This window comes from Cololabis saira, chromosome 24, assembly GCF_033807715.1.
Source record: "Cololabis saira isolate AMF1-May2022 chromosome 24, fColSai1.1, whole genome shotgun sequence".
Lineage (NCBI taxonomy): Eukaryota > Metazoa > Chordata > Actinopteri > Beloniformes > Belonidae > Cololabis > Cololabis saira.
Genome location: NC_084610.1, coordinates 4,968,841 through 4,991,018, shown reverse-complemented (window position 1 = coordinate 4,991,018; position 22,178 = coordinate 4,968,841). Strand labels below are relative to the sequence as shown.

At 40.2% G+C, this 22,178-nt stretch overlaps 2 protein-coding genes across 14 annotated transcripts in view; both read left to right on the top strand.

Moving 5' to 3' along the window:
• LOC133424852 (microtubule-associated protein tau-like) overlaps positions 1 to 10,088 on the top strand; it is a 92,325-nt gene extending 82,237 nt beyond the window's left edge. For 9 of the 13 annotated variants that reach the window (XM_061715399.1, XM_061715396.1, XM_061715398.1 and 6 more), the window contains 5 exons: positions 3,727 to 3,819; positions 6,411 to 6,503; positions 6,943 to 7,024; positions 8,259 to 8,371; positions 8,452 to 10,088. In XM_061715399.1, the coding sequence (XP_061571383.1) occupies positions 3,727 to 3,819; positions 6,411 to 6,503; positions 6,943 to 7,024; positions 8,259 to 8,371; positions 8,452 to 8,661 (591 nt within the window). In that variant the 3' untranslated portion in view covers positions 8,662 to 10,088. The remainder of the gene's footprint in view (positions 1 to 3,726; positions 3,820 to 6,410; positions 6,504 to 6,942; positions 7,025 to 8,258; positions 8,372 to 8,451) is intronic. The other 4 variants (XM_061715400.1, XM_061715392.1, XM_061715397.1 and 1 more) reach the window with 2 other exon arrangements.
• A 4,052-nt stretch (positions 10,089 to 14,140) lies between these two features.
• The window catches only part of LOC133425206 (protein unc-80 homolog), a 94,563-nt gene continuing 86,525 nt past the window's right edge, over positions 14,141 to 22,178 (top strand). Inside the window, exons 1-7 of the mRNA XM_061715921.1 lie at positions 14,141 to 14,379; positions 15,248 to 15,296; positions 15,654 to 15,810; positions 17,285 to 17,604; positions 19,901 to 20,024; positions 20,115 to 20,179; positions 20,438 to 20,580. Coding sequence (XP_061571905.1) covers positions 14,288 to 14,379; positions 15,248 to 15,296; positions 15,654 to 15,810; positions 17,285 to 17,604; positions 19,901 to 20,024; positions 20,115 to 20,179; positions 20,438 to 20,580 — 950 coding nt within the window. The 5' untranslated portion in view covers positions 14,141 to 14,287. The remainder of the gene's footprint in view (positions 14,380 to 15,247; positions 15,297 to 15,653; positions 15,811 to 17,284; positions 17,605 to 19,900; positions 20,025 to 20,114; positions 20,180 to 20,437; positions 20,581 to 22,178) is intronic.

The following is a 22,178-nucleotide window of genomic DNA, read 5'->3' as shown; positions in this document are numbered from 1 at the left end:
TTACGTGCAAGTTTTAGGCCTTTCTTTCTTTTGAAGACCCAGCGTTGACCTTAAACGTCTTCATAATCACATTCACCCAAACAAAGTCCTCTATGATGGAACCTCCCCCGTTCAGAAGAGCATCCGCTATCTTCTGTCTGAGTTCCAGATTGATTTCTTATCTTATTTCCACGGTGATATCTGTCTTTAAGACTTTAAGAGGAATTTCCCACCTGAGCTTTGACTTCCATTTCTGTAAACTGAGGTTTTATAAATGATGCAGTCTTTTGGGACTAATAATAATAATAATTAGGGCCCAAGCACTTACAGTGCGAAGGCCCTAATTATGGCCCATCTGTAGGAATTCATTCTTTCTTTCTTTCTTTCTTTCTTTCTTTCTTTCTTTCTTTCTTTCTTTCTTTCTTTCTTTCTTTCTTTCTTTCTTTCTTTCTTTCTTTCTTTCTTTCTTTCTTTCTTTCTTTCTTTCTTTCTTTCTTTCTTTCTTTCTTTCTTTCTTTCTTTCTTTCTTTCTTTCTTTCTTTCTTTCTTTCTTTCTTTCTTTCTTTCTTTCTTTCTCCGACGAAATGAGGGCCTTTTTTCCCCATAAACGTGCCCCAAAAGTCACCAAATTTTGCATCAACCCAGGCCTGGCGAAAAATGTTATATCTAATGGTTTGCATTAATGGGCGTGGCAAAATGGCTCAACAGCGCCCCCTAGAAAACTTTGTGCCTCCAGCCCCACAATACGGTTTGACGTACATGAACGAAAATCGGTAGACACCTGTATCATGTCGCAACTTAAGGAAAAGTCTCTTGGCGCCATGGCCGTAACCCAACAGGAAGTCAGCCATTTTTCTGTTTCATATTTTTTATTGATGCAAACGTAACAAAGGCACTTACATACACCAGGGCACATTGGTGACAGCAATGAACGTGGTTGTATGCATCAGAGAATTTAAATTTACATATTTTTTAAGAACAAATAACGATAATACAAAACAAGACTAGATAAACTATATAATAAAATAGACATAGTCTGTATGAAATAATCAACTGGGCATATAAACATAAGGATAGACAAAAAGTAAAGATCTTAGTAGAATATCGGGTGTATTCCTCAGGAAGACCAAAAATGCCAATGTGTGGTGAAGCGTCAATAGTTTTTGAAAATACCTTGGACATGGTGTCGAAGTAAACTTGCCAAAAATTTGTCAGGGCTGGAAGTCAGCCATTTTTAATTAATCTTGTAATTTTGGCGCATTTCTTTGGCAGTTAATACGGCCCGAACCGTAACGTGCACCCAGGTGTGTTATACATCAAAATGTGCGTCTCCATCCTGCGACGATGCGCATTACTTTTCTCTTTCAAAAGTGTTACCGTGGCGACGCTAGACGCCCAAAAGCGCGCCCCCCTTCATCTGATGGTCGATATCTGATAGTTCCTACTTTCTGCCATAACTTTTGAATGGTTTGACATAGAGAGTCGTGGGTGGTTTCATCCGCTAAATGTCCAGGCCTGAAGAATCTACATGCAAGTCATACAAGCTTCCACTGCAGCCTGAACGTGCACAAGGGTGCGAGGGCCCGTTCATCGCTGCTTGCAGCTTTAATTTTGTATGTTATTCCTATTATTGGTGAGTGTTTTTAAAGTTTTGGCTGATATTTAAAGGGGTCAATATTATCTTTTTATTTTAGCTGACAATCTCCTTCATGAAGTCCTGAGAAACAATTCTCATTTCCGCCTCTTGTGGGCAGTAAAGCGCACTATTGTGTCGATAAACATCTGATTGTAGGTTTGTGTGAAATCTTCCCCCTTCATCCATTTTCTGTCCTTCTTCATCCTGATGAAGAGACCCACAAGACAGGAAGAGTGTCGTCTGTAATGTTCTTGCCTTCCTCCCTTGCAGCTTAACTCCCAGCTGTAGAAAATGAAAATACCTCTCCTCATGCGTCTGGTCTTCCTCGCCGCCGTCTCTAACCCTCTGCTCCGCTGTCGCCATGTGTCCACTTCATCTCTGTCACTGTGGATGATCCTCATCATCCTGATCCGGCCTCTGTCTTCCCTCTCCTTCCTGTCACTCTTCCTAAATGTTCCCCCTCACTGAAGGAGAATTAGCTGGACCTCCAGATTTAAAGCAGCCAGCCTGCTAAAAATATCCCAGTCTTATTGGATCAGGGAGCGGTGCAAATTAGGGATTTTCCCTCCATTTACTGAGAATAGTCACTCATGGAGAGCTTCTCTTTGCTTTTTAGAGATAAATGTGACACATATGTTTTTTAGAAGTGAGAGCTGGAGGTCAGTCTTTAATAAAAAAGGCTTTAAATAACATCATATAAAACGTCTAGTGTCACACGAAGCAGTGATGTTTAAAGTCTGAAAAGAATAAGAAATATTTCATGATGAAATTGTTTTTTTATGGCATTTTTGATGACGTTATGTGTTAGTTTTAATTTACAAGGTGGCACTTTGGGCCACAAAAGGAGGCTGTTGCCATGGAGATTTGGTGATAGTTTCTTTATTGGCATTTTGCATGTGAGATTTAGCTGACAAGTGTTGTTTCACTCATTTAGTGTTTTTCTTTTAGTTGCCTGGCGGTTATTTTGTTGAAGTAAAAATAAATTAAAACAGAAAAATGATGTCAAAGTTAAGAAAACAGATTGAAAAAAAAGTTAAGAATACATTAGAATAAAAAACTAAATTGAATTAAAAAATAGAAAATACAATTAAATTGCTGAAATCAAACAGTACATTAAAAAAATAAAAATATTAAAATAAACTTAGAATAGAAAATAAGATATCTTAAAATAGAAAACTAAAATGAAATATAATATTACCTTAAAAATTAAATAAAATAGACACATTGAATTAAAATAACATAAAGTTAATGAAAAAACTAATTTTTAAAATCAAATAATAAAATTTAACATTAGATCACATTAAAAGTACAATCATAATTAATTAGATAAAATATAAAAAAGTAATTTGAAATGTATTAGTATTAGTAATTACATAGTGTCTTTGCAAATGAATAAAAAACTAAATTGAATAAAAAGAATAAAAAACTACATTGAATTAAAACATAGAAAATACAATTAAATTGCTGAAATCAAACAGTACATTAAATAGATATCTTAAAATAGAAAACTAAAATAAAATATATTACATTAAAAATTAAATAAAATAGACACATTGAATTAAAATAACAAAGTTAATGAAAAAAATTTTTTTTAAATCAAATAATAAAATTTAACATTAGATCACATTAAAAGTACAATCATAATTAATTAGATCAAACATTAAATAAAGTAATTTGAGAAGTATTAGTATTAGTAATTACATAGTGTCTCTGCAAATGTAACTTAATCTGTTTACGGTACATAAAAGTTGTATATATTATATGTTTCGCCCTAACTTTTTATGTATAATTATTCATATTTGATAAAATCGATGTCAAAGGTCGGCTTAGCTCTCAACGCTCCCCCGTGCTCCCCCGAGTTTTTCCTGAACCTCGTGTCTCCTGCCGTTTCTGCTCACTTTGCTCCTTCAGATGTGGTACATTTTTTTTTAAATGATACAAACACATTTGTAAATAGGACCGAAGCACCCCATGTTTTTGTTGAACAGTCACAACTTTAGTCTAAAACTTTTTATTTTTTTTAACTCAACAAATTCATAGCTCATTGCTAGCTACATAAATAAGGCACATATAGTGTTTTTGTTTTGCTTCACAATTTAATTTAATTTTAGGTTCATATTTCACACGAGAAGCTGGACTTCAGTCATGTTCAGTCAAAGTGCGGCTCCAAGGATAATCTGAAGCACGCGGCCAGAGGAGGCAATGTATGTACCGCTCTATCTTCTCTCTATTTTTCTTCTTTCGCTTTTCAGCTTGAGCCGTCTGTCACGCTGCTTTTTATGTGTCCATGTTTGCCTGTCCATCTGCTTTGTTCACTTAAGTAAGAGGTTTTCCTTTTAAAACCAACTATCACTCATTTATTTTACGTTGTGGAGAAGACGAACCTCTCACTTGTGCAAATGTTTTCTTTTCTAGCACTCAGGATGTTGCACTAGGGATTTTATTACTATTTAAAGTAATAAAATTAAGGAAGCTGAAGATATTTCCTTCAATCTTTGACTGAACCCTGATTTCAAATGCTATGTAACACCAAATGGGGACCTAAGGTACAGTGAAGTGCACAGGGACATGAATTGTGTTGATCCAAGCTGTTCTTGGTAATTCTGAAAGCATTTTGGTTGCTTTGACTAGTCGACATGAGTTATTGTTTTGCACCGTGTCCAACTTGCAGAGGCGATGCTCTGGTTCGGGGCACTCGTGGTCTTTGGCTGAGCGTGACGTGTCAAAGCTGCTGCTACTTATCACAGGCCAAACCTAAACCAGTCACAGTGCTATGATGTTACATTTAGCAGCGCAACAATAAACACGACATTTAAAATAAAAAAATAATTACGCTCTGTGTTCTTTATTTCCAGCTTAGATGTCATGTTCACCAAAAATACTAGGCGCTAAGTAGCTGGAATAATGATATTTAGCCAATACTAAGTAGCAAACGTGATGAAAGCCAGCAAAAGACCCCGCCCTAAAATTACACATACCGTATTTTCATCACTATAAGGTGCACCTAAAAGCCTTTAATTTTCTCAAAAACCAGCAGTGCGCCTTATACTGCAGTGCGCCTTATACATGAGCATTACGGTAATTTCTGTTACTGTAGTCAGGGGGATTGTGGGTAATGTAGTTGGTGTCGCCGAAGTAACGGTGCTAAAAACGTCAGGAATCGTTACAGACGTTCAAGACAACAGCAGCGACGCTGACTCGCATAATGGAGACTTTGACGAGACGGAGCAAAGCTGGTTTTTATTTTGTTAATAAAATTTGACATACGGTACTTTTCTTCTTGTTTTTTTTTTTTTTTGCATTTGCTGTAGGATTTTGTAGCATTTCCTGTAGCGCAGCTCCATCAGGTAGATACGTAACCCAACCCCAGCCACTATAGTACGGTATTTTACCATGTATTTAGTGCGCCTTATAATACGGTGCGCCTTATATATGGAAAAAAGTTTTAAAATACGTCATTCATTGAAGGTGCGCCTTATAGTGCGGTGTGCCTTTTAGTGCGGAAAATACGGTACATTTATTGTTTCACATAATTTTACCTGATGAAGTGCATAAAAATTCACCCTCCTACAGTTGTCATAAATGCAAAATCTAGCTATGGAGACCAAAACATGTTTTTTCTATCTGTGCCAGTCAACGATGGAGAGGAGGGGGATTCAGACTCTAAAGGTCTTTCAAGGAACTGCACTTCCTGGTTCTTTTCAAGGAGGAAACGCAGATGTCGCTCCTTGGACTGAATTTATTTCAACCTCTTTTGAAGCACGGCACATTTTTTAGAACAGAATAGTCATGCGGCACACCACCACCTGAACGTTCACGTTTTTTCACCGCCTCTTGCATGCGTCACATCAAACTGAGAGTAAATTGTCCCCACGAAAAAAACACTTTCAGCGCAGCCGCTCAACAGTAACTAAATGATCTTTTTTTGGGACAAGTTAAGTGAAAAAGGGTAATTTCTCATGAAGTATGAGACGATCTCTGGTTTATATCAGCTCTAGTGGGACAAAACGGTACCACAAGGCTTGCTGGACCGTCTCTTTACCTCAGCAAGGCATTTTCAGCTGGTCCATGTGTTTTTATATAAGATTAATGTCCTGCAGTTTTCACCGGAGCATTTTTGGGGAAAAGCAGTGTAGCACCCTATAATGTAATAATTTCCTGAAAATGCAATAACGCCTGAAAATGTAATAAAATTTGCACTTAACTCAATCGAAAATGTAATAAAACCCAATAATGTAATAACTTAACCAATAATGTAATAAAATATCCTGACTGATATTGTAATAACATTTTTACCAATAATGTAATACCTTATTACATTATTGGGAATTTATTGCACGGTACTCAAAGTCTGCAATTTAACCCAATAGTCATTCTGGTGTTTCAAATCCAGCGTATATAACATTCTTAGATACTTAAAACACAAAATGTAGAACTCTGGACTGAAAATGAACATATTTACATTATTTGTCAAGTATTACATTATCAGTTTTGGAAGAAAAAAAAAAGACCCACCTGAAAATGTAATAAATTCCCAAAAACGTAATAAGGTATTACATTATCTGTAAAAATATTATTACAATATCAGTCAGGATATTTTATTACATTATTGGTGAAGTTATTACATTATTGGGTTTCATTACATTTTCGATTGAGTTAAGTGCAAATTTTATTACATTTTCAGGCGTTATTACATTATAGGGTGCTACAAGCAGAGACTATAAGAAGCTGTTTTTTTCAGTATCACAACAAAAAGAGAGAAAGGAAAAAAAAAAGTCCACCTTGTCTTCCCCAGGTCATGATTCCAAGTGTTAAGCTGGACTTTAGCCACGTTCAGTCCAAATGTGGCTCCCTGGACAAAGTCCACTACACGGCCAGCGGTGGACACGTGAGTGACGTCGCAGAAAAAAAGTTCATTTCAAAAACCTCTTTCCTCCAACTTCCGTCTACATGTGGGCGTGTCTGTGACCTGTAGAGTTTTGTTCTGTGTGGATCATTGGCGTGTTGTGTCTCAGAAGCACATATGTGATTTTTGAGGCACAACACGCAAGTCTTTTCATAGTGGACTTGAGTTTTTGACATTGACATCCCTTTCCAGCATGCAGGGTTGTGAGAGTTTAGCAGCGTTGAAGTTTTTGAACCCACAGGATCATGCTGACATCTCACTGCTCTGTCGTTGTCTTCATTCTTCCATCCCCTCCAACGTTTCACCTCTTAGACCTTGTAGCTCACGTCTTTCCAAGATTCTTCCCACGCATATCATTATTTGTTGAGTTTTGGTTTTCTCTTCCTCTTCCCAAAAATGAAGCCTAATTTTCCGCCCGCAGGTTCAAATCCAGAGCAAGAAGATTGACCTAAGCCACATCACCGCCAAGTGTGGCTCCATGTCCAACATCCACCACAGACCAGGTACTGTGCAGCCCCACAAACGTTTCTTAAAGCTGTTTTTACAGTGTGAAGTGTGAAATGTGTGGGCGGGGCTTACTGATCCGTAAACATTGGGTCAGATCTCGCTCTCTTGGCCGTCTGTCGCAGGCTGCACGCCTGCAGCCTATTAATATTAACATTTGGCTTGGTTTTTGTTGTTTTTTTTACTTAATCGCTGCTGTTCTGCGTGATGCAAACATGCTTAAGGATACTTAAAACATGTATTAACGATTATGGATAAAAAGGTGACACGTGCTTCACCTGGCTTGGACCAGGTTGGACTCAGATTTCTGCGCTGCTGGCACTATTTTCAGATTTACACTGTAAAACTAATTCATAATTAAAAAAAAAACCTTGTTCAAGAAAATTAGGAAACTATTTCAGACTATTTTGCCAGTTTTAAGAATTTGTGTCAAGATGATGTTTTTTACCCAAAGTTTTTACTTTTTACCATTTTGACTAGATTTAGGAATGTTTTTTTTGCACTTACACTGTTTTTGTACAGGACTGTCTCAGAAAATTTGAATATTGTGACAAAGTCCTTTATTTTCTGTAATGCAAAGATGTCACACATTCTGGATTCATTACAAATCAACTGAAATATTGCAAGCCTTTTATTATTTTAATATTGCTGATCATGGCTTACAGCTTAAGAAAACTCAAATATCCTATCTTAAAAAATTTGAATATTCTGGGAATCTTAATCTTAAACTGTAAACCGTAATCAGCAATATTAAATAATAATAAGCTTGCAATATTTCAGTTGATTTGTAATGAATCCAGAATGTATGACATTTTAGTTTTTTAATTGCATTACAGAAAATAAAGAACTTTATCACAATATTCTAATTTTCTGAGACAGTCCTGTATGTTCTTACAAAAAAGATTAAAAGATGGACTGGAAATCAGATTATTTTACTGTTTCTGTCCACGTCTGCCAGTTACTGTGACTGCAGTAGTTTCTACTTGTACTTTGATGAAAATAAGATGATTATATTGAGTGTTTATGTGTAAAGTTAAGTTTCCTTGTTGCAAAAGCCTGGTGTAGAACAGGTTTATTTTATGTTGAATCTTGCATCAGTGTGTTTGGTGCAGCTTTGAGCCGTCCTGTCCGTGCTCTGCAGCGTTGGGTCTGGGACTCGTTACCTAGGAGACGTCCTGGCCTGCAGGCGACTGCTGCCATGGGTTTCACACGTTTCTTTTCCATCTTCCCCAGGAGGAGGACACGTGCGCATTGAGAATGTGAAGCTGGATTTCAAAGACAAAGCTCAAGCCAAGGTGGGCTCCCTGGATAACACCTGCCACATGCCCGGAGGGGGGAACATCATGGTGAGGAGATTCCCAGGAACATCTAAGGGTTGTTTAATTCCTCTGAGAGCTTCTCTAACCGTCTTCTCCCCGCTCTCCAGATCGAGAGCCACAAGCTGAGCTTCCGCGAGGGCGCTAAAGCTCGCGTGGACCACGGCGCGGAGATCGTGGTGACCCACTCCCCTGGGGTGGAGATGGGCGGCACCTCCCCCCGCCAGTCCTCGGCCGGCAGCATCAACATGATGGAGTCGCCCCAGCTGTCCACGCTGGCGCAGGACGTCACGGCCGCGCTGGCCAAGCAGGGCTTATGAGCGCCCGGGGAAATGCACCGTAACCCCCTTCCCTTCGCTGTCACTCTCTCAAAACCATCTTGTGTCCCCATGGTCCTCCACGGCAACGTGACCCCGTCCCCCAACGTGACCCCCGACCTCCACCCCCTGCAGGTTCTACGGTTGACATCGGCTGACTTCCTTCAGCCAGCCCTTCCAGTCCAATTTTAAAAACTGAATTGTGCACAAAAATCTTCACTCTTCAAAAAAGGGAAACCCTCTTATTCTTGTTTTTTTTCCTTCATTCACTGAAATAAGGACTTTTCTGCTTTGTTAAGGAAAAACAAAAAAAGAAAAAAGGCTTAAAGCTTGTCTAAGAAGGCGGTTTTTAACGATTGTACGATGATTTTCGTGTCTTGTGCGTGAAAAGGCATCAGCGCACTCCACTTGAATGGGGACACACTGAATTGCGTCCGTGCGGGAGTTCTACGGTACCGGTTTGCTCCGAGAAAATTAATGCTTGTCTTAAAGTGTGCGAGAGACTTCGTGTAACTGACCTGCTAAAGAATGGCTGAGGAAACGGGCGTGATTGCGAAAAAATGTGTCATTTTGAACATAAAATCCTCTTTGTTTCAAATATTGGATTTGTAATGTTCTTGAATTGTGTTTGTTCTCTTGTTTTCTTTTTATATATAAATGTCACTGTAGTGTTACGGTTTTGTACGTTTCCCTGTGGCTGTTCTGGCCCGTTAGCATTTAAATGTGGACAACCATTGCTGTTGTGTAAGCGCGAAACGGCTAGCTTTCCAATAGATTTTTTTTTTATTTTCTATTTTAATCTTCACAGCAAATGAACGGCTGTCTGTTTTCTGTTCGACTTAACTAGCGCTGTAATTTTACAAGGCTACGCAATGCTATAATGCTGGCATGGCAAATACGTGACGAAATAACGTAGATTTATCCGCAGCTTTCCGAAGCTCTTTATTAGCGCAAGTATCGGATCCCGCGACGTCTCCTAATTTTTATTTTTTATTTTCATTTTTGCAAAGCCTTCGTTGTACGGTGTATTTGAACGAGTAAAAGGCCCTAAGTTTGTGAGGATGTAACTGTAAAGTATGAAGCTTTATACAAAAACATTCCAGTTGAAAGAGTGGCGAGAGCGCGATAGAGTGGGCGTTCCCCACAAGCGTTTCCTGTTAGGAAGGATGAAAGCAAAACTCTTCTGTTAGGAAGGATGAAAGCAAAACTCTTCTAGCATAATCTCTGCAGAACCTTTGTGAAAGCCCCGTCTGCTACTCCTCCAGTGTTTTTTCTGTGCTTCCTCTCCTCCAGCCCCCGTTTCTTGCCTGTGTAAGTGTATTTAAAAGACAATGTAGATGTGTGTGCACACTTTTCCCATGTTTGAGATGTACTGGTGACAAACGCTCCTACAGGACGACGACAACATAAATAAAGAGAATTAAAAAAGGCTTCGCCTCGAGTCTTTTTGTATCAGCACAGAACTTTTGCAGTCGACTTCCCCCAGGTTGCCAGTTTTGCTTCATGGTGGTGATTTGCCACCTTGAGCATTTTTTTCCTCCCTATTGCAGTTACCAGATTGCAGCAAGTTTTGAAGGCTAATAAAAAGAAAATTGAGACACATGGAGGTCTGGATTAAGCTAGCATGTTTAAATCCATCTCGGACCCTCTGATATTTTTATTACTTTATAAGTTAATATCTGCAGTGCGCAGCGGGAACAGCATAGTGGATGTGAAATCCAGCCATGGATACTCAACTGTACATTTGTTTAATTCTGCCGTAAAGTTAGACATTTTAAAGGAGCTTGAGGCAAGAATAAGAAATGAGACTCATTAGCGCCACGACGACCGTCGGGGTTACTGCAGCCAACAGAGAAGCCGGCACGGGAGAACGCGCATGCAGCGTCATGTGACGTCACATCCGCAGCCCAGCGCGGGAAATTCAGGCCCGGGAATTGCAGCACATTTTGCAGCACACAGCCTGTTCAAGGCTGTGTGCTGCTTTTTGGTTTGGAACGCTTCATCTGACCTTATTACTAGAAAACTTAAAATGTATACTCATTTTTTTCATAAATCCTGCCTCAAGCTCCTTTAACACTAGGGGTCGGTGGACTCGGACTGCCTCTAGTGGTCAGCCGATGAACTACAAGTTTTACTTTTGTATTGAGAGTGTTGGTAATTGGTTCAGTTTTGAGATGTGGGGAGCTACAGTAAGCTAAGAGCTAGTGAGGAATGAAATGGATATTTATTTACTGTGTGAAGCAAAAGTGATGGAGTGTGAATAAACCTGTTGAATCACTTAATCCATTTAAAGTTTAAGTTTGACAACGTGATGAAAACTGCAACTGTCACGGATGGTGTAGTTAAGGACCCAGAAGCAGGAGAGCGGGAGGCAGGAGTTCACAAAAACTGAGTTTATTCCTACAAAAACAAAACCAAAGCGCTGCGGGGCAGGATCAAAAAAAGAGAACATAACAGGGATCCAAAAAACTAGGCGTGGAAACGTGGAGGGAGCAAACAGTACGGACTGACAGGGAGCAGGGGAAGACGAGACCAGATATACACAGGGGATGACGAAACACAGGTGTGAACAATCAGGGCAGATGGAAAACAGGCGGGGCAGAACAGAAACACAAACTGTGGGAAATGTCAAACACTGACAGAAACAACTACAACTCTTGTTAGCTGAAGCTGAGCCGAGGATCTCCAAACTGAGAGTACTGTCATGATTTTTTCAATCTGCAGCGGATCTCAGGAAGGCGTTGCCAAATTGGAAGGACTCGCTTTTGGTTGCCATGGTAATTTCAACTGGAGGAGAGAGTGCACTTATCCTGGAAGTGAAGGAGGAAACAAAAGGGGATTAAATGAGGGAAGGCTGAAACCGCCAAACCGCTGTACTTTAAGAAATCGTACGCTGTATCGGGTTCAGACTGGAGGACGGACCCAGAGGCCTCTCACATGACTTTAAATAGGAGATCAATGGTGTGTAGTATCACTGCAAGAGTTTAAAACCTAAGTCCCTGGAGGTGGATGAACAATTCAGCTGTTGATGGATTTAAAACCTCTACAAACCTGATAAAATGAGAGCTTCATTCAGGTACTTGCTGATGTAAAGTTGCACTCCTCCACTTTTGGTTTTCTTTTCAATGGTATAATGTCTGTTGTTGAAATGAAATTATTCTCAGCTACTGAGTCATTAACTGGTAAGTGTGTTGGGAGCTTCTAGACCTCTCAATTACTCTTGTTTAAAATGTCAACATCAATGGATTTTGTGTCTTTAACCCTTTAAAAAGTGCCGACAGGAACATTGCAAAAAACAAAAACTAATGATTTTGTTTCAGTGACAGCTCTGTGAACTGATGGCCGTTCTTCTTCACACTCAAAAACAGTAGACAAACAAAATCAGCCGACTGACATCAAACTTTCAACCTCGACGGCGGTGGCAGATGTGTGATGTCATGTTCAGTTTGTTTCTCACAGATTCGACACCAAGGATTCAAATACGTCACATGAATCCTCTTCAAACAAAGAAATACTTTAACTAACTACATTCTTGAGTGTTTTTTTCCTTTTTACAGGACAAAATATATATTATGCTTTGTATATATGCTTGTGCACTTTTTATAGAAAAAAAACATTTCAAGACTCAGCAGTTGTTGTTAAACAACTTTAAAGTTAAGAAGATAAATTTGTTCATGAGAATCATGAAATACAGCATTTTCCATGGAAAACACAATTTAGAAATTAATCTGCAGTTTAATCAATTTCACCTTTATATAGGGAAAATTACATAGTGAGACAAAAATATATAATATTCAATGTGTAGATATTTAGAGCCTTTTATCAGTTCCTTTACTTTTTTTATTCATTTTTAAACTACTGTATTGGTTCACAACTTTAATTTGAGCTGTTTAATCTTGTAATCATACCTTTTCATATTTCAGTATTCCTTCTATTTTTGACTTTGTGGACTTTATTAGGCCTGGTGCTTTTTGTAATTTCTGCAGTCCAGGAACTGCAGCTTTTCTTACTTCCTTGTTGACTTCAACCAAGAAGTTTGTCATTCTGAGTGACTTGCACACAAATACCTGGCGGTACAGTTTGTAATATTTAAGTTTAATGGCTAGGTGCATATGTTACAGTAAAAGAGAAAATGTCCTACTATGACATTTGCAACGGGTGTGCCTACTGTACTATACAGTCTAACTGGCTGCACATCTGTTAACCCCTGATAACCTCTGTAGAAGACAGTCGGACAACAGGTAGCAGTTGGTTGCTCTTTTACTAGTAATGGTATGGTGGCGCAAAATAAATACACAACAGTGTGAATATGCAGTCTTCATAAACACCGGCTCTGCAACACGCTTGGAACCCTGTAACATTGGAAAATACATGTCTCCTGTAAACGTTGCAAAAGAGTATTTCATGTTATTTGGAAACCATGAACAAAACATTATAATTAGCCACGCACCAGTTGGAATGGAACAGTAACATTGACTGAATATACTGTAATAAAATAGAGATTTAGTGGCGTTTCAACAACAAAAATAAACTATACATTTTGAATTGAATTTGAATTGAAATCTTTATTTCGAGCATAAAAATAATTATAAAAACAAAAAAACAATTTACACAAAACATCAGAAAAAGTAATACAAATAAACAGTCATTAAACAAAATCAAAAAGAAGTAAACCTTCATGCCCAAAAGGGAGTGGGAGGAAGTAAAAACTTATGAGGTCCTACCCCTTCTTTCTATTTCAATTTTACTCAAACACAACATAGAAAATAAAAATAAAACAGCAAGCTTTACATTATCAAAAAAATATACCTATTATTACATTATTACAAATATAAAAATATTACACCACTTCATTACAATATTATACCTGAGCATATATATATATATATATATATATATATATATATATATATATATATATATATATATATATATATATATATATATCTTATTATAAATATTATACCATCATCATTACTATGCCATATACATATAGAATCCCAGTCCCTACATTGTAACCTTGTTACACATTCATGTATTACACTTTCTAGGTAAAAATAGATCCTGCTCATTTGGATTACATTATTGCATTACATTTTAATCCTTCCATGATCCATTTACATTTCTGTGAGTTTCATATTTGTACATTTGGGTCATCATCGAACAACCTGTTGATATTCAAACGGTGGATTATCCTTCACCCTGAATGCACCATGGGGATCCAGTGGAGTTTCATGCGGTAGTTCCACACACACACACGGAAAACATGTGGCACATCTGCACGCTGCGTCTTTAAGCTCCGCCGTCCATCAGCTGGGGCTGAGCGCGGACGGAGGTGCAGAAATCACAGCTCCCTCTCCCTCTCTCTCTCTCTCTCTCTCTCCTCCACCCTCCTCCTCCTCATCATCATCTTCATCCTCATCATCCACCTCCCTCCCTCTCCTTCTCGCTTTCAATCCCTCCGCTGCCGCCGATCGACACTTGCAGCCATTTTCCGCAGGACGAAGCCAATCATGCGGTGAGGAGCGTGAGCATCACCTGGGCAGATCCAGATCCAGATCCAGCCCCCGCCCGCAGCATCAGCACCAGCTCCAGCCCTGCATCAGCCCTGCAGGTCCGGGGGGAGAACATGGTGAAGAGAAAGAGCCTGGACGACAACGAGCCGGAATGCGGGAAGGGAATACCGTCTGACATCCAGACCTTCCTGTGGAGACAGACCAGGTCAGTGCGGGCTCAGTCAGGATAACAGGTGTTTGTCATTGGAGATGAGAGGAGACACCAGAACAGGCTGCTGCTGCTCTGGTCTCAGCAGGAGCTCTGCCTTATTACAATTCAACTCACGACTCAGAGTGTAGTTTTGATGCAGGATCAATTGTTTTGCAAGGCGGCAGCCTTGTGAATTTACTTGTGAATGGGAATGGATGCAGATTGCATCGTGTCACATTTGTGTATTTGCAGGAAAAGCAGGTCGGATAAAGATCTTTAGGGTGGTTGTGTAAAGGTTTTTAGGAGCCAGACCTGTTTGAGGGACCATATTGTGTGAAACTCAGTTTTAATGAGGGAATTAAAACCCTTTTAAGATCTACTTTAAGAAGAATTGACTATCTTTGGTAACTTGAGCAGGAATAATGAAAAAAGTCTCCAAAAACTTCCTAAAGTAGGATGTTTTGTAATATTCACCTGCAATCCTGTCTGGTAGAAACATTTTATTTGCCCTGTGAAAAGAGCAGGCTTATACAGCCATTTCCTCCCAAAAGCAACATATGATCAGGCTAGCCTGCTAAAACCTAAAAAAAAAAAAAAAAAAAGTAATAAAATGATACGAAAAAATTCTGATAGGCTTTATATTCTCAAAATGTGAAAAAAAAAAAAAAAAATCATATTTTATAAACTAGCAAATTTGCAAGAAGAAATACATGCTTCAGGTTTCAGGTTTGCCGAGGATGTTATGCATCAACAAAGTAGTAGCATATTGTTTGGTTAGCTGCTTCTGTTTGTGCACAGTGTCATGCATTCTGTTATGGAGACATAAAGTAATTTATGGGAGTAATTTTCCTCTCATGCAATTGTCTTTCAAAATATTTTTCAGTGCTTTTCTGCGTCCAAAGTTGGGGAAACAGTATGAAGCATCTTGTGTGGTGAGTCATTTCCTAATGCCATCCATGTGTGCGATGAGCTGAAATAATCTCTCCCCTGTAATCTGTTTTACCTTAATGCACCTGCAAATCAAGTGAACTCGTTGTTTTACATTTAGCAAATTAGTTTTTCCCTCCCCCTCCCCTTGTTTCCTCCCATTCCCCAGGAGCTAGGCCTTTCTTAACTCATATCCATAATGGCACCTCTCCAGATCCCTTTGGAGCTGCACAGAGCTGCAACTGTGGCTCCCACAGGCATTCCCTCGCCCGGGGCCATGTGGGGCATTTAGATAGTCAAAGAAAGGGGGCTTTAACCGCGCCTGATGTTTCTCTTCTCCCTCTCCCTGGCTTCCTCCCCAGTCCTTCGAGCGGGTGCTGGTGGAGAACAAGCTGCACGGCCTGTCCCCGGCCCTGTCCGAGGCCATCCAGAGCATCTCCCGCTGGGAGCTGGTCCAGGCCGCCCTGCCCCATGTGCTGCACTGCACCTCCATCCTGCTGTCCAACAGGAACAAACTGGGTGAGGACATGGAGGAGACGCATTACTGCTGCTGCCGCCATTCACTTGGCAGCCTTATCCGGCTTATCTTCTTTTTTTTTTAAAAAGAGCACAAAACAAAAGGGTTTTTTTTCTGTCCGTGGACCGATATGGTACAGGAATATTGTTGGTGATATTTAAACCGCTGCACTATAAAACATCATCCATATTTCTTGCAGCTAATGATTGTTTAATTAAATCATCTTTCTGTATTTGATCCAGAGATCTGTCACGTGCCAAAATACTGCAGCAAGAATCCCAAACTGAGACATTATTCACTTTACAGACACACAAAGTGAATGAAAACAATGAATTCTCTGTTTTTACCATGATAAATGCAAAACACGAGTAACTACCTGTCTGTGAAGTCGATTTAAGCATTTAAAATGGGCTGAATGGCCACAAAGAGGAGGTTCTTCACAGTTTGGAGCTGGAACAGTAATCTGTTAATGCACAAATGGATCTTGGCACCAAAAGTTGCACTCAAAAACTAAGAGAGCAGGAAAAATGATGTGTATAAGTTTTAAGAAATGATGCATTCCAGGAGGAAATCCCACATGATTAACCCTGGTACTGTCTTTGGGTCAAAATGACCTAATTCTCCTATCCTTCTTTCCTCCTGCTCTCTCCTTCCTTCCTTCCTTCCTTCCTTCCTTCCTTCCTTCCTTCCTTCTTTTTTCCTTTCCTTCCTTCTTTCCTCCTGCTCTCTCCTTCCTTCTTCCCTTCCTCTTCTCTCCCTTCCATCACCCTTCCTTCCTTCCTTCCTTCCTTCCTTCCTCCCTCCCTTCCTTCCTTCCTTCCTTCTTTCCTCCTGCTCTCTCCTTCCTTCTTCCCTTCCTCTTTTCTCCCTTCCATCTCCCTTCCTTCCTCCCTCCCTTCCTTCCTTCCTTCTTTCCTCCTGCTCTCTCCTTCCTTCTTCCCTTCCTCTTTTCTCCCTTCCTTCCTTCCTTTCTTCCTTCCTTCCGTCCTCCCTTCTTTCCTTCCTTCCTTCCTGTCTCCCATCCTCTTTTCTAACTCCCATCTCCCTTCCTTCCTCCCTTCCTTGCTTTCTCCCTTCCTTGCTTTCTCCCTTCCTTCTTTCCTTCATCCCTTCCTTCCTTCCTTCCTTCCTTCCTTCCTTCCTTCCTTCCTTCCTTCCTTCCTTCCTTCCTTCCTTCCTTCCTTCCTCCCTTCCTTGCTTTCTCCCTTCCTTCTTTCCTTCATCCCTTCCTTCCTTCCTTCCTTCCTTCCTTCCTTCCTTCCTTCCTTCCTTCCTTCCTTCCTTCCTTCCTTCCTTCCATCCTTCTTTTCTCCCTTCCTTCTTTTCACCCTTCCTTCCATCCTTCTTTTCTCCCTTCCTTCTTTTCTTTCTTTCTTCCTTCATTCCTTCCTTTCCTCCCTTCTTCCCTTCCTCCTCCCTTGACCCGCAGACAGCACCAGGGTTAAATAATCCATCATTACCTGTCTCCTCCACCAGGCCACCAGGACAAGCTGGGCGTGGCGGAGACCAAGCTGCTGCACACGCTGCACTGGATGCTGCTGGACGCGGCCCAGGAGTGCAACCACGAGCCCAGCCTGGGCCACGGCTGGTCCGGGGGCAGCAGCAGCAGCGCCTTCCTGCAGCCCGTGGGCAACCAGGGCTCCTCCCCGGGAGCCCCCGGCTCCGGCTCGGGCCCCCGGCACAGCAGCTCCCTGCTGGAGGACGACGAGCACACACGCACCAAGCTGTTCCACAAGAGCATGGCCACGGTGGAGCTGTTCGTGTTCCTGTTCGCTCCCCTCATCCACCGCATCAAGGTCTGCAGCCCTCACTGCAAGCATTCACAGTCTCGGAATTCATTCAGCAGGTTTAGCTGTTTCTGGTTTTACTTTTAACAGACATACTGTGTCGCAAAATGAGTTTATTCGTCTAAATACAAAACAAAATCAACTTTCCATTGTGGATCTTATAGTCCAGGAGTCGGCAACCCAAAATGTTGAAAGAGCCATATTGGATCAAAAACACAAAAAACAAATGTCTGGAGCCGCAAAAAATGAAAAGTCTTGTATAAGCCTTAGAATGAAGGCGAAAGGCAAAATGTTGAGAAAAAAGTCGAAATGTTGAGAAAAAAGTCAAAATGTCGAGGAAATAGTCAAAATGTCGAGATTAATGTTGAAGTACAATCTCAAGAAAAAAGTCGAAATGTCGAGAAAAAAAGTCGAAATGTCGAGAAAAAAGTCGAAATGTCGAGATTAATGTTGAAGTATAATCTCGAGAAAAAAAGTCGAAATGTCGAGAAAAAAGTCGAAATGTTGAGATTAAAAAGGAAAGGAAAAAAAAGAAGAAAAAAAGGAAAAACATTTTTTTTTTTTAAAAAGCTCCAGGAGCCACTAGGGCGGCGCTAAAGAGCCGCATGCGGCTCTAGAGCCGCGGGTTGTCGACCCCTGTTATAGTCAAATACAACCTGAAAAGAACAAAAACATGCACTTTTATCTGGCAGTTATTTATTTAGCAAAGTGAATCCCAAAAGGAAATAAGAACACAAAGAAAACTTGTGGGCAATAGTAAGTACCCCCATCAGTTCCAATGTTGCAGATCTACTTTTAGCAGCAATATTTTCTTCATTACCTTGTCAGTGTCTCACAGCACTGTCGGCTCATTTTTCCTTTCAGTGTTGTTTCAGTTCACACAGGACTTTCAGGATTCCCTTTTTCACAGTTTCTCTCATTTCCATTTGCTTTTGTAGACTCATACGGCATGTTTGGGCATATTGAGATGAGACATTAAAGTCCCCAGGTTCTGTGGCTACAAAACAACCCCCAATCATCACACTTCCTACTTTGTTTGGTTATTAGCTGATTCTGCTAAAATGAGCCTCTTGGCTTTGTGTTTACTCCAGACCAAGAAACTGCTTTCATATTTGCTGATTATAATTAATCAAAAACTGATGATTAACAGCACCTGCCCTCTTAAATCCTAGTTGAGGGTGTTACCCAATAGCACAGGGGCAACACGTAGGATCTGTTACAGCCAAGGTTGCATTTGTTTAATGCTAAAAACCCCTACAAGATGATTAGGATTCTTTGACATTACTGTATGAAATAAACCCAGGATTGAAAGAGGGGTTGCGTTTGCACGTGATTATCTAGGGCAGGGCTCGGCAACCCATGGCTCTAGAGCCGCATGAGGCTCTTTAGCGCCGCCCTAGTGGCTCCTGGAGCTTTTTCAAAAAAGTTTGACCTTTTTTTTTTCCTTTTTTTCTTATTTTTTTCCTTTTTTTCTTTCTTTTTTTCTTTTTTTTTCTTATTTTTTTCCTTTTTTTCTTCCTTTTTCCTTTCCTTTTTAATCTCGAAATTTTTCTCGAAATTTTGACTTTTTTCTCGTCATTTCGACTTTTTTCCCGAGATTGTACTTCAACATTAATCTCGACATTTCAACTTTTTTCATGAAATTTTGACTTTTTTCACGAAATTTTAACTATTTTCTCGACATTTCGACTTTTCTCTTGACATTTCGACTTTTTTTCTCAACATTTCGACTTTTTTCTTGACATTTTAACTATTTCCTCGACATTTCGACTTTTCTCTCAACATTTCGACTTTTTTCTCAAGATTGTACTTCAACATTAATCTTGACATTTTGACTTTTTTCTCAACATTTTCGACTTTTTTCTCGAAATCTTGACTTTTTTCTCAAGTGCATAATGAAAAATAAAATCTTCCCCCGGTTCTAACTAATATAGAAACATGCAGCATGTGTTTCTTCATTCTAAGGCTTATACAAGACTTTTCATTTTTTGCGGCTCCAGACATATTTGTTTTTTGTGTTTTTGGTCCAATATGGCTCTTTCAACATTTTGGGTTGCCGACCCCTGATCTAGGGGATCACACGGCTTTATTTGGCGTGATTGTAACATATCAGCTGCTGCTCACACCTATATCACATCACTCTGGATCATTCTGCACCATCGATCTGTGTGCACCAACACATACGGCAGTCGGGTTACAATACTCTGGGGACTCTGGCTTGTTTCCAAACTCACACTTGCATTTATAAGCTGACGACTGGCAAGACCAAAATAGAGGGTTCAGAGAAGTGTTTTTATTCCTGCAGGAGTCGGACCTGACCTTCCGATTGGCCAGTGGCCTGGTGATCTGGCAGCCGATGTGGGAGCACCGCCAGCCGGACATCCCCGCCTTCACCTCCCTCATCAAACCCGTCAGAAACATCGTGACAGGTGGAGAAAATAAATTCCTTTCTCTCAGCTGCATAATCCCTGTTTTTATGTGTACATGATTAAGATAAATTGCTTTGCTCATCCCAACAGCAAAGAGGAACTCCCCAGTCAACAACCAGTGCAGCCCCTGTGGATCTGGCAACCCGGGTCCCACGGTGAGTGAGTGTTCTGAGCTCAGCTCTTGTCACATCTGAGTCCCATGTTGATTGAATGTGTTCAGGAAGGAGTCTGAGGCGTCTTCTCCGGCTCGGCTGCTCCCTCAGGGGCTTCCTGCTGATATTCATTAGCAGCGTGGTAAAGCGGGGTCGCGGAGGAAAGCTCTCTCCATCCCTTTAATTATCACGCCAACGTCTGTTTGCCTTCCTGCCTGCCTGTTAATCCATCAGCGCTATCTGTCCGTCTCCAACCCGCAGGGCTTCCAGGTGGTTTGCGAAGCGGCCCAATCAGACTCCACCTCCCCCGCAGCCGGGGAGCAGAGCTGTCGCCGTGGTAACTCGCTGGAGAAGGGTGGCCCTTCTCAACAACCTCCGCCGGTTAAAGGCCCTTCCAAGAAAAAGTGAGCACTCAATTTTCCTTGAATGAAACAATGAGCTGAAACATGAGTGAGTTGAAACATTATGTCCGTTGAGACTGGAGGAAGAACGGAGAAGAATGTTTGGCCCAAACATGGCCCATATCTGCAGGTTTTATTTGATTCAGCCACCTGTCCACCAGACATGAACCACATCTTCAATTTGGCCCAAGACTAAAAAAAAACAACTACTTCAGCTCATGTCAAAACCCAGTTAGACCCAGTTCAGGGCACATGTCAAGCTCAAATGTCTGTATTAAAGGGATTTTCGGAGGAGATGTCCCCTGTGGACCAAAAGATGTTTCTGGTTTGGTACCCTAGATGGCTCAGTGGGTTGAGCAGGTGCACCAAAAGGCATGTTTCCACTAGGAGGAGTTCAGAGGTGTATCATCCAGGTGCCATAAAGTAAAAATCCTGTCCAGCAGTTGTTCCAACCATCACTAAACCAGCTCCTCTGCAGGTAAATGGTAGGTCCTTAGTGAAAACACCTGTTCTAAATGTACTGGCTGATCCAGAAAAATGGCAGCGTTTTTACTTTATGGCTTCTGGATTAAACACCTCTGCAAAAAACAACCAATTCCCATGTTGCAAACAGCAGAAATTGCTGTAGCATTGTCTTCACATGCTTCTTCAGAGGGTTGGAACAACTGCTGTACAGGATTTTTACTTTATGGCACCTGGATTATACACCTTTGCAGGAGTTCAGGGTAAATCTGCCGGACAGGAACCTCTAACAGGGCAGACTGTCTCCTCAGCACCTTCTGATGGTGTAAGAAAACATTTCTTGACTAGAATTTAGAAAACTAGACAAAACAGTCTCCAAATTTCCTTGAAACAAGGTATTTACTTTCTTACGTTGCTTAATGAGGCGGACTCGGAGCTTGCGGTCAGCAGTCAAGTGCGTCCACCGCGCTTTTTTGCTTCTCCAGATGTTGACCAGTGTAAATTCAGACACATCTGATAGAGACAGCTCATAAAAAAGATAATGGGTATTAACAATAATCAATTGTTGCACAATAAAAACTAATTTCTAAAAAAGTAAACAAAAAAACTTGTTTGAAGAAAATTCTTCAAAGATTTTCCTTGAAAAAAAAAATATTTTATTGATTTCTACTCAATAAAATATTTCTTATCACTTTAGCAAAATACATTTCTTAAATAGGACATTTTGACTAGTTTTAAGGAATATTAGGAGTTATACAGGACTGTCTCAGAAATTATTTCTTAGAATATTGTGATAAAGTCCTTTATTTTCTGTAATGCAAAAATGTCATACATTCTGGATTCATTACAAATCAACTGAAATATTGCAAGCCTTTTATTATTTTAATATTGCTGATCATGGCTTACAGCTTAAGAAAACTCAAATATCATATCTCAAAAAATTAGAATATTCTGGGAATCTTAATCTTAAACTGTAAACCATTATCAGCAATATTAAAATAATAAAAGGCTTGCAATATTTCAGTTGATTTGTAATGAATCCAGAATGTATGACATTTTTGTTTTTTTAATTGCATTACAGAAAATAAAGAACTTTATCACAATATTCTAATTTTCTGAGACAGTCCTGTATTTCTAGA